Consider the following 12,402-nt stretch of genomic DNA (forward strand, 5'->3'; position numbering starts at 1 on the left):
GAGAAGCCCCTGGTTCCTGAAGAGGCTCGACTTCAAACACAGACAAGGGTGAAGTCGGAGAAGCCGGTGTCGTAGGAGGCGGAGGAGTGATGGTCGGGATAAATTCCCACGTCAGACGGCGCCGAGCTGATGGAGATCTGGATCTGGACCTGGACCGGCCTCTACTTGATCGGCGCTGAGAGTTGTGACGACGCCGAGAGTCTCCGTGGCAATGATGAGACTTTGAAGATTTCGAAGAAGACTCTCTACGATGACGCCTTTCCTTCTTCTTCTTGGAACGGGCTAGGAATAATTTAGCCTCCCTCTCTTTAAGTGCCTTAGGGTTCATGCGCTGGCAGGGACTGCATGACTCGACCTCATGGTCGGAACTAAGGCACCATAAACAATTTTCATGGGGGTCAGTGAACGACATCCGACCCCAACACTGGTTACAAGGTCTAAAGCCAGATTTTCTTGGCTGCGACATAGTAACTACAGAAGCGCAACTGTAGCTCCCTGTTAGCCTCTAAGAAAAACCGTTACTCGAAGGCACGGAATAAAGGGAACTGACGTCTGCACGTCGACGAGCCTGGACGACGTCATACGGCGTCGCGTGGAGTCGGGCAATTGTGAGGTCATCGTCGACGTGCAGAGCTAGAAGAAATTTCCGTCAAAGCTGGCGCGAGGGGAGAATTCTTTAGGTGAGGAATCCACAGGTAGGTGTATCCATCAGAAATATATTGTGATCTCTTTCTGGTCTCTAATGTCCCCAGTCACATTGCTGAATCCCAATGTTCTGTGTGCACAGAAAAAATTAAAATAAGCAATGTTTTCTGTCCATTAAACTGGTTGCAGCTTCATTAGTCATCCTTAACAGCTTGTTGTGGTCTGATTGCCCTGACAAACTCTTTCTACAATTAGTCTGGCCTCAACATTTACCCATTTGACCAAATCTATGTGACCTTAAGGCTATAAGAGATCAGATATTTTAATCTAAAGTTTAGACAGTGACCAGCTAAAAAAGCTAAAACCAGTGACAGAAATTTCATCTTTTGTCTATCGTGGTTTCTGGTTGCAGATATGGCCAGTTTGAGGAACTTCTGCCACACATTTAAGCTATGAAAGTGCATTAATAATCATTCTGAAGGGCAGATCTCTTGTTTGGTGAAATATACCAAGCAATAAACGGTCAGATTGCTACATATAACAATAGTTTCAGAGACCAACAATACAATAATTTATGCAATTTAAAAAAAAGCTTTTTATTGTTATCTTCTTGTCACCCCTTCTCAGTATAACAAAACACACAGCCATGGGGTTGTCTCTGCTGCCTATTTACATAAACTGAATCAGGAATACATGTACACATTATATACAAATTCTATGTTAATAATGGTCAAACAATTATTCCCACCTCTTAAGGTCCGTAAGCAATTTCAGGATTACATCCATGTGCTTTTAATTTAGTCCATAGAGACCTTTCAAAGTTCTCTATATTGTCTCAAATTTCCTAGGGCACCCTGAAGCCTCACAGGTCACCCTTTCAGCCAGTCTGATATTTTACATCACTGGTCCACCATTGGATTGCCCTATTTCTGGCTATTCTATTTACAATTGTGATTCTTTAGAAACAGAAGTGGTTAAGACTTCATTTTTTATTTGGAATGCTTCGAAAGGAAGTGATCACTAGAAGCATTTCTTACTTACAGGTTTTTCATGAGGAGATTATCAGACATATCAGTCTCACCATTGTGCACTTTTGGAAGGAAAAATCATCTTACCATTTTCTGAACTTGGAAAAAATCTTTGTTGTTGCTTGCCAGCAATTTGTTAAACAGCTTCCTTTCTTGAGATGTCCACCTATCCGAGCCTGAAAAATATAAATGCTTTACTTTTTTAAACAAAGTTCATTTTTTACCTTCCTTACATTTTTTGTTTTGTTTTGTTTCATAAGCTTGTTAATTGCAAGGAACCGAAGGACTAAAGGCTTCCTATCATTCTGAGGTTTCTGTCAATAAACCACCAAACCTGGATTTGCTCACTGACCGTTGTTATGTACTCTGGCCTCGGAACCTGGAGTACAGGCTTAGTCCTAGGTTCCTAAGTCACCAAGAAAAGCCAAATACACTTGATGTTAGATGTGTTCTTGATACTTCTTAAACAATATCATCCAATTCACTTTATTTTCAAGGTTTCATAAAGTAGATCACAGTCTTAGTGATAAGATCACATATTATACCTTTCTGTCTCAAGAAACATTACTTACCAGCACTGCATTTCTGATTTTCATGTGTACCACTGCTTGTGAGTTAATAAATCATCCTTAATCTACTATTAATGTAAGCATCTTCTTCTGCCTGGCAGGGGCGCAGATCTGGAACTGGATTCAAACAGCTTTATACACAGCTCTGTGCAAGTACTGACGATGAGATTAACCATTCAGGGACATGTGAGCCCCTACTAAGAATATTTTGTTGAGTGCAGGTGCCTGAAAGCGCACAGAAAACAAAAGAAAGATAATGCAATGTTGAAGAACAGCCTTCGAGATAGGACAGATTGTGCAGTAGTCTGCTGAGTTGGCCAGAGGAATGGCTGTCAGGTTTGTCGACATGTCCTTCAAGCATGAGGTTTCAAAAATTAGTAAAATCTGGAAGGCAGAAAAGGTTCCGTGAGGAGTGTTGTTTCTAAGGTTTTAACCAGAAGGAAAGAAAGAAATGTAACCAGTGTTTACGTTTAATCAGAAAGTTTTCAGAGTCTAATTCTGAAGTCTTTGCAGCCCAAAGTTCAAGTAAATCACTACCAGGCTTCTTAATAGCTTAACCTGATGACTGGTTTGGTGGAGGATAAAAGAAACATTTTTCAGAACTGCATGAGTAGTACAATCTAGCCTGTTTAGTGAATTGTTATTACAAAATGTTTTATGACAAAACTCTTCCCACCAAAGATGTTGTATTCAAGATGTTTGCTCTTGTAGAATGCATTACAGATAGGTCTCTAAATCTTGATTTACTCGCTCAGTTTGTCCATCAGACTATCGATGACATGCAGATGAAAGTCAAACATCCGGTCTTACTGCATTACAGACTACTACCAATAATAGTGAAAAATGAACTGTGACCCTCTGTCAGAAATTATTACTGTGGGTAATCTATTTACAATCAATAACAATTCCCCAGTTGTTGCTGCTGAAGGATTTCTTTAGATCAGAATGAAATGTGACATGTTGTTGAATAAATCAACTACTATCACAACAATGGTGAGTCCATTGTCAGCTAACAATTCACAAATCAATTGATATAATATGTCAAGGATACAGTGACTTAGGTAGTTGATATAAATATTGCATTTGGTTTCATTCTCAGATTCTATGCTATTATAGAGAATTCACTAGAAGTTACATAATGTTGTGCATCCTTTGTGTACATTTTCCCACCACAAATGCTTTTAATCACTTTCCTACTTTTACTGATACAATATTAACCAGCAAGAGGTTAGTCATGAGCTTCATGAAGTCATGAAGAACATGTTGTAGTTCAACAGTAGGTATGTACAGTCTCTTCTTGAACCAAAATAAACTATCCTTAAATAATATTTGGATATCTTCTGACACCCTCTGATTAATTCCGGAGTTTTTTTTCTTGATTTGATCTATGAAGTTTGAATGTCTGTCTTTTGTATGTGATCCAAGTATCTTGGCATTTGGAATCACTGGTACACAAGGCTCAACGTTTATGGAGGAAGCAAGTACCTGATTTCTTGGTAAGGTGACTACTTTTCCATTCTCAAATCCCAGTCTGAAGGTTATATCAAAAGTATACTCTGCACAGAACAAAGACTATCTAAATTTGTGTACAAATGCTTTAGCAGACTTAAGAATTCTAAGATTTCAACATCCAGGGATTCCTATCGCCTGACACCTGGGACATTTGGTTTGAAGTCAAGAGCAACAAGTTTTCATGTTTATTTTGTCCTTAGGACAAGTAGGCCCAAACCCTGCAGCACAAACCCTTTGGCTGCCAGTTTATAGAGAAGTGAACTGTCTGCGGGTGAAGTAATGTGTGTCTATATGTTAATGCTGTTCAAATGTGTATTTATAGTTCATAAATGAAAAGACTTCAATATTAGGGTTTGCGCTGTAAATAACATTTTATGGTCACACTGCACTACTGACTGTGGTTCCAGTTAAAAAAAGGAGCATACATAAATGTTTGAAAAGTGTAACAATATGAGGCAAAGTGTAATGCTCCCAGAATTCCCTCTGATTAAATGCACATTTTTGCAGAAGCTTGTAAGCATGAAATCAGAAAAAATGCAAGTAGGAAAAAAGGTTTTGCTAAGATAAAATTTTAGTTGCTATTTCTTTGAAGCATCATTTAGTAAAATGTGTTGATGCATGCTAGTATTTCTAAAAAAATATTCCTAATGGATAATCAGTGTAACCATTTTCAATGAGATTATGAGTAGCATTATATTAAACAAGCACTGGCAAAGCCAACAGATCTAACATTTTTGTGAGCCTTTTGGTTTCGTCAATGCGTGTTTTGTTTTGACATAGCTCACCATTGTTACAAACATTGGCAAAAAGCAAAATACGTTTTTGGTCTCAAAAAGCACAGATTGCTACTAGTGGCTTAACGAAGGCCCTGCAGCCCCATATGGAGGGGAGGGGGGCGGTGTCCCCCTCCATGTTCTTTGCAGGGGGACCGCATCCAGTTTCATTGCGATACTGATTGCAAAGGATAGTTCCTGGCACTGAACAAAACTTTGTGTGCCAATATGCTCCATGTGGAAGAGCAGAATGCAATCACTCACATTAAAGACAGCCGAAAGCTAGAAAAAGAAATAGAAGTTTAATAAAAACAAAACGTCTTTGTTAATGCCAGACCTAATTAGGGAGCAAATTCTTAAAGAAAGTCACAAAAGTGCACCAATGGTATATGTCTTTGCATTAGTACCTTTCATGAATTTACCTACAGAAGTAGATCAGGAGATCGTACTCCTACAAAATATTTGTGAACTGTATTTTAGCACGAGCAAATATGCATGTGTAGATTTGTTCATGTGAAAATCTATTGAGCGTTTACAAGTTCACTTTCTCTTCACCCACTTTTTTCCAACCCTTAAAGAACTTCTACTTCTGCCACTGTCAGGAGTACATTTCTAACCTTTCTCATTATGGGAAAAAATTAGAGAAGAGCGGGTGAAAAATCCTTAAAACATGAAAGTTAATAGGTTTGCAGACTCAATGGCATTCCAGCCGTGGAACTATTGCATACTGCTTACTCCAGCCCCAGCATGTAGATCTGCGGAAAGGTGGCCAAATAAAGAAATTGCTATTGTGGGGATTGAGATTGCAAGTATTCAAACTCTATTATAGTAGTAGCCCTGGCATAATCAGAGGGGCTATTATCAGAGCTCTTACATAATGAGACTCTTGCCATAATTTGTCACCGCACTACATGGCACCAAAGGGACAAGTAGATTTTGTTTACAGGACAAGTAGATTTAAGACAAGCAGATATTTTTATTAAATTCCACACCCCTGAGCATCTAAAGGCACTGTGACTGGAAATTTTGCCCCCAAAAGTTAATGTTTCCATTCTTCAAAAACGATTTACTAGCAATGAGCTCCTAATCTCAAATTGTTTAATTTATTTCTGCTTATGTTAATTTGCTTGAAATAACCAGAGGATGTAATTGACCTGCCTCTAGATGACTTTGTGACAGGATTGCTCTTACAGTGACATCTGAAGCTTTAGTTTCTAGAACATATAGTTTGTGAGGATCCAGATGGCATAATATAGGTACTGTCATTAAACATTCTTCACGAGTCTGAAACACTTAGTTGGCCTTTTCAGACCATCGTCAGAAAACCGTTATTTTGATAAACTGGTTATTGGAGTTCAAATTTTGGAAAAGAAGGGATAAACTTACAATAGAATTTGGCATTCCACAAGAAGCAATTACTGTCTGTGGTGCTGGACAATCCTGATTTTTAAAACTTTTTAATGTTGATCTGAAGCCCTTGTGGGGAGAGTATAAAACCTAAAAACTCCATGGCGGTGCAACAAAATGAATATTTCTCAACTTTAGCATACAGCTTGTTTTCTCTCCGTTTGCATAATGCTAGTTGAAAATGATGGATGTGATTTTGTTCACAGTCAGAAAATATAGGGATATCAACAATTTATATTATTACAAAAATGTTGATTTACTCGCAAAGGATTTCAATGACAAAATACTGTAAGGTAGGAGGTGCTTTTTGTAGTACAAACTGCAAGACGTGGCATTAAAAAAGGGAACTTTTTGTAGAGAGGACCACCTTGCATTTTCTCTTTCTCTTACTTAAATCAGATGGTACAAGAAAGACCCAAAATGAACTGCTTTTGTGGAGCATCTACTAATCAAAACAAAACATTGGAGTGACTCAAAATCGATCATTGTTAATTCTGATATATTATATGTGATTGGTCCTGAAGAAAGTACTGTACCATCAACAGTTCTAACCTGCTCAGATGTTGCCTCTTTGTGTAAAAGTAACTCTGACTTCTTAGCATATTTCTAATCACTAAAAAGTCCTGTAGCTCCTGAATCAATTAAGGCTAATAAACAGTTATGCCCTCTCTGATCTTTCAAAGCTACAACTCACATGCACTTTATTTAGTGTTGCTTTTTCTAGGGCTGAGACTGGAGAGGAGTGCATAGGGGAGATCCCTATTTGCCCTGAGCTTGGTCATTTCCTTGCCACTTGCATTTGGGTTTGGGACAGAGTTTTAACAAATTGAGATACTAGTTTCTCTCCTTTGACAGGTGCTGATGTATAGTTCAAATATGCATGGACTCTGGGAAATAATGTTGCACTTTCTCAGGTGGTGGATCTGAATGTGGTTGATCCAAAACTCTATACCTGAGTTAACCTCACCTGATTTCACCTTTGCGTTCTGCCAATGTATGATCCACCTTTAAAATTAGAGCCATTAGTTCATCATAATATGCAGATCTATTCGGTACTCAAGGTACTAAATACTTCAATTCATCACTAAGACATTTATAAAACAGTAGTTTGGCCTGCTTTAATTCCAATATCTCTATATATCTGGATTGAGCTACCGACCTCCTATCAAAATTAGTTGTAGTTCAGCCTAAAATAGTTCAACATCATACCACAAGGGACCGTGATGCTAGGGGTAATGACCAAGACACTGAATCCCCCATTAACAAAGACAATATGAAGTCTACTTTTGCTTAGGGGTTAGAAAAGCTGCTAGAAGGCAAAAAAAATGTAAACTAATGTAAACTAAACTGAGTTACACACTATACTGAGGATCTCCAGAAAAACGCTTAGGAGTGCAAGTGCTAAGAAGGGAACAACACAACTGAGGTAACTGCAGGTGCTGTATTAGGAACCTGAAAATTACATTTTGACACTGAAACAGAAGTCTGTCTATGATACATCTGCACTAGGCAGATTTAAATATTCTCCTGGTAATGGATTTTGAACTGCTTGTAATCAAACTAATCAATGAAAAACATCTGTTAAGTGGTGACGTAATGTTTGTTTTTCTGTTCGAGCTTCAGCCATAGCTTTTGTAGGGCAATAATTGTTAACCCTTTTTCATTTAAAGACTAATGGCAATAATTGCTAACCCTAATTTCATTTAAAGAATAAAGGGCGCATGTACAAACATTTTTCTAGTCCCAAATGGGCCGATTCACAGAATCGGACCGTCTGCGACTAGAATTCTTTTTTTCTTGGGATGTACAAAGCCCAAACTGCGATTCGGTAACTTATCACCAAATCGCAATTTTGGTTTTGCAACTGGACACGCCACTTCCTAATACCGAATCTAAATGGTATGTATGATTGTTTTGTGATCGTGAATGCAGTCACAAAACAATTGCAGGTAGCACCAATTTCAAATTGGTCTGCTGACACCAACAGGCTACCATCCCTGTGATTTTTGCGATTCCCAAAGGTAATAATAGTAATGATGTAGGTCTATTTCTCAAAAGGAACTTAATGGAGTTTCTTACATTTGGAATTGCGATTGCCTAATTGCGATTTGCATGAAATCACAATTAGGAAACCGCAATTCCAAATAATCGTACATGTGGCCCTAAGTGTTAGAATCCATGAAACCCAGCAATGAGTCAGCATGAACTTTCAAATCTGTCAGACTCATGGTTCCACTGCAGGAGTTCCTGATGGGATTGTTTGGGATAAAGTACTATTTGATATATTTGGTCCTCCTGAAATGATTCAAATTCCATATGTCTTTAAAATGTCTATGACTGGGATGTAAAAACAGTTGATTCTATGCTTGGTGAGCTTGAATATTATACTTTATTTGAAAGTGAAGATGTATATATGAATACTTCAAATTATGGGGAAATGTTCTGTTATCATCATTATGGACACTATTACTTACATCGAGCCAATATTCGAAGAGTAGTTTTTAATTAAACAACATGGGACCATTGTCCAACTCCACCAGTGGGGAGTTCCAAAACATATGTAGAGAAATATGCTTATTTTCCTGGGCATAATGCTAAAATGCTAAGTCTTATTATTTCAAATTACCAAACTCGAAAGCAAACAAAATACCGCTAACCAACACTAAATTAATGTATTCAGGGTCCTTTGTTTTCCAGTTGGCCATAGAAAGTTATTAATATTGGAAAAAGTCAATTGCCTTAAAACAAATTATAGGCAGATACAAGGCACAGAGGCTTTACTTAGAGCTTGTTTAATTCTATTAGAAATGATGTTTCTAAATGACACTGTCCAACAAACAACTTGCCTTGGGTTAGCAAAAGTAAAAGAAGTGAATGTACCCAGTATTCCACCTATTGCTAAGTTTGAAAATTGGCAAAATGTTGCGAACGTCACAGAAGAACAGTTCAATGGTTGGGTTCAGAATGGTACCCCTTATTCATCACTTTTGGGTATCAAAGGGTGGCTATTGTACGTCATCACACAGCACTCAGATATTTTCACCACATACAGTGTGGGTAAATTACATCAACATTAGATACAGTCCTCCACACTAACAGCTGTAAAAGAATACCTTCCTCTCCTTTCTGAAGACATTGACTTGCACAATTTCTTATTAGATTCCAGAAAACCATGCTCTAAAAGATTCTTATTAGCAATATATAATGAAAAATGGAAGCTGCTACACTTTTAAGGAAAACCTATAGAAAACCTTAGCCATTGTCGATAGTGGTATGAAGACATTGTCCACTCACATTTACACATTAAACAACATTGTGTCCTCTGATATTGACATTATTCAAAACAACATGTCATTTTAACACCATGGACAGAGCCACTACAGGTCCATTATGCAGCTGAGTTGGACTTTACAAGTTCTGAAAAGTGGCTGCGTGCCCTGGAATCACAATAACTCTAAGGATTTATTTGCTGCATTCAACCTCACACGTAAACAATAGATAATGGAAGCTAGTTACATCAAGCTTAACATTGAGAAATTAGAAAAGTCGCCTTTTACTGTAGCTGAAACTCCATTTCCAGTGTGGTCAATACATGGAGTGATCTCATTGCCAATATCGACATTTCAATTCATTTTGTGTTTGAAGCACGTTCCTGTTGGCAGGTTTGAGCAGTTAGGCGATAGCTATATCAATGAGATGTGAGAATTGCCCTTTGATTTCAAATGCTTGAATGGCATCAAGGAGGTTTTTCTCAGCGGAAGCAATTGTGAAACTTCTGTAAGCTATTCTATGATTTGAAAACAGCACATGCAATGCCTCTGTGGCAAAGTTTAAAGTTTTTCACCAAAGTTCGTGCAGCTAGTGCTGTTATCTATAGACAAGTGATTCTCGGTTTAGCCCTTCATCAGTGGACAGTAGAAGTAGCAGAGAACAGAGAAAGAGTATCCTGGGTTGCTGCTATGCTGCCCAAGTATTTACAGGTCACAGTGCCACTCCACAGGCACATAGGTGCATCCCAGGTGAGCTCATTGGCTCCAGGGAGTCTTTTAAACAATGGGGGAGGGAGCACACTGCCTCCTATCCCAGCACAGTCCACCCCATTGCATTCTGGTAAATGCAGAAAATGTTCTTCAAAGTTGCAGAGTTTTTCACTAAAGTTGGTGCATGTAGTGCTGTTATCTCTACACCTGTGTTTTTGGGTTTAGCCCTTCATCAATAGGCAGCAGAGGTAGCAGAGAGCAGAGAAAAGTTATATAGGGTTGCTGGTATGCTGCCCAAGTATTTACAGGTTACAGTACCACTCCACAGCCACACAGGTGCATCCCAGGTGAGCTCATCAGCTCATTGGCTCAAGGGAGTCTTTTAAACACAAGGGGGAGGGAGCACACTGCCTCTCATCTTAGCGCAGACCACCCCATTGCATCCTGGAAACGCAATATGCTTACTTCCAAGTTGCTGTATTTTTTCACCAAAGTTGGTGCAGGTACTGCTGTTATCTCTAGACACATGTTTCTTGGTTTAGTCCTTCATCAGTAGAGCAGAGAAAATCATCTGGGGTTACTTGTATGCTGCCCAAGTAGTCACAGGTCACAGTACCACTCCAATGCTGGGATGTGAGGCAGTGTGCTCCTACCCTCTTTTTGCATCTGTGGCAAACACAGCTTGCTACTTGATAGGTATTTCTGTCCCTTTGATGTGGCGAGTGTTTCAGTTACTTTTGAATGGGAGATATTTGATGCTGAGTGATCAAGGCTGTTTTGGAATGAGAGCAGGTGCTGCTTATGTGATTTCTGTTTCTCAAATAGTGAACTGTTGTGTAAATATGCTTTCCCTCCCATGATGGAGATAAATGTAGCAAATTTGTGGCCTCACATTGCTACTTATAATGTAAATAAATGTTGACAAGCTAAGCAGTTTAAAAGCACTTTTGTTTCAAAAACATGTGGTGCTCACATCAGCCCTGAACATAATGACCTGCAAGTGGCAAGGTCAGGTCATCTGCAGAGATACAGTTCCTTTTAAATACAAACTTTCCAATACAATTCAGTGAAATGGTCAGTTGAATTTTTAATGCATCTAACATCGCAGGGATTGTACACTTTTTAAGATTGTAGGATCTAGATTTGTCAGCACCTTCCAGACAGTGTTTGGAGTTATACCTTCAGCCATTCACTCACTTTTGTTGATTAGTTTAGGGGTTTCCCAGTTGTTTTGGTATTAATTGGCAGTATCTAATTGTTGCAATTTTAGTGCGCAATGACTGCCCCATCTCAAGTATGCGAATGATGGCTCTTCCAACAGCCCAACTGTCTTGTGGATGCATGATGCAGTACTTTGAAGCAGCACTACTGGAAGAAATTCACAAGAATTGTCCATTGTCATTCCCACTGGTTCTCTGCTGTGTGCAGGCTATCTTCCACTGCTTATGGTGCCCTTTCAGATGCGCACTAGAAGTGTGTCTTGCTTTGTATCATGTACTTTCCATGGACATTAATTTGATGTTGTTCTTGATGAAGGTTTATTGCTAGAGTTGTCCAAGTATTTACAGGTCACAGTATCACACCACAGGCACACAGGTGCATCCCAGGTGATGAGATTATCTTTGCTACGTGACACCTTCTATGAGCCACCCTTAAAGATCTAGTGGCTCCCGGTCCCCCAACATCTGTCACAGCACGTAATGCTGCCCCCTCAGCTGTGACTTTGGCTGAGACAATGGATCACATGTTCTCCTTCCACCTTCTGAACAAGGCTTTGGTGGTTTTATCATCTGCGAAGTAGGGTCTATCCTGGATTCCTTCTCCACCGATGTGTTTGATGACCTCATGCTGGAGTCTGAGGGTTTTTAAATTGGAACCTTTTTCTTTAAATTGACTTGTTTTCATTTGGCCTTATGCTTTGGCCTGGTCAGCTTGTCAAGATGGACATTTTATCGCGTTAATGTATATATTTAATATTACGCTTGCTTTTAAGTTAGTTAATTAATATTTTTATTATGTTTTAGGTCATGGACCCTACACTCCTGTACCTGCAATGAGAGGGTTTGGGGGTTCTCTTTAGTGCCAGGGTTGGACACCCTTAGTTTAGCATTGGGCCTGCAGCCTGTGCCTTTTACATGTAGACACATTTTTATTTAATTTAATATTTTTTAGCACAGCCAGCTTTTCGCTCATTGTTTTTATATTTTAATCAGCAGTTTCATTCTGAGAAGACATAGGCCCTCATTATGACATTGTCGGTAAATCCTGCTTACCACCACGCTGATGGCGGGCAACTTACCACCGGGTGCCGGATATCCGTTCACCATATTATCACACATACACACCAATTCGACAGAATACAGCCACATACACAAATCCGCCAGCCCAAAGGTCAGTGATAAAGTGGCGATACCAAAACCTATACCGTTACCCCAACAAAACACCACCCACCACATTATGACCCACGAATCACCACGGCGGACATTCA

The 12,402-nt window shown here is 39.1% G+C and overlaps 1 protein-coding gene across 2 annotated transcripts in view; it reads right to left on the minus strand.

Moving 5' to 3' along the window:
- The window catches only part of TRERF1 (transcriptional regulating factor 1), a 675,896-nt gene that overhangs the window by 98,432 nt on the left and 565,062 nt on the right, over positions 1–12,402 (minus strand). For both annotated transcript variants that reach the window (XM_069233961.1, XM_069233962.1), the window contains exon 13: positions 1,761–1,849. In XM_069233961.1, the coding sequence (XP_069090062.1) occupies positions 1,761–1,849 (89 nt within the window). The remainder of the gene's footprint in view (positions 1–1,760; positions 1,850–12,402) is intronic.

This window comes from Pleurodeles waltl, chromosome 5, assembly GCF_031143425.1.
Source record: "Pleurodeles waltl isolate 20211129_DDA chromosome 5, aPleWal1.hap1.20221129, whole genome shotgun sequence".
Classification (NCBI taxonomy): domain Eukaryota; kingdom Metazoa; phylum Chordata; class Amphibia; order Caudata; family Salamandridae; genus Pleurodeles; species Pleurodeles waltl.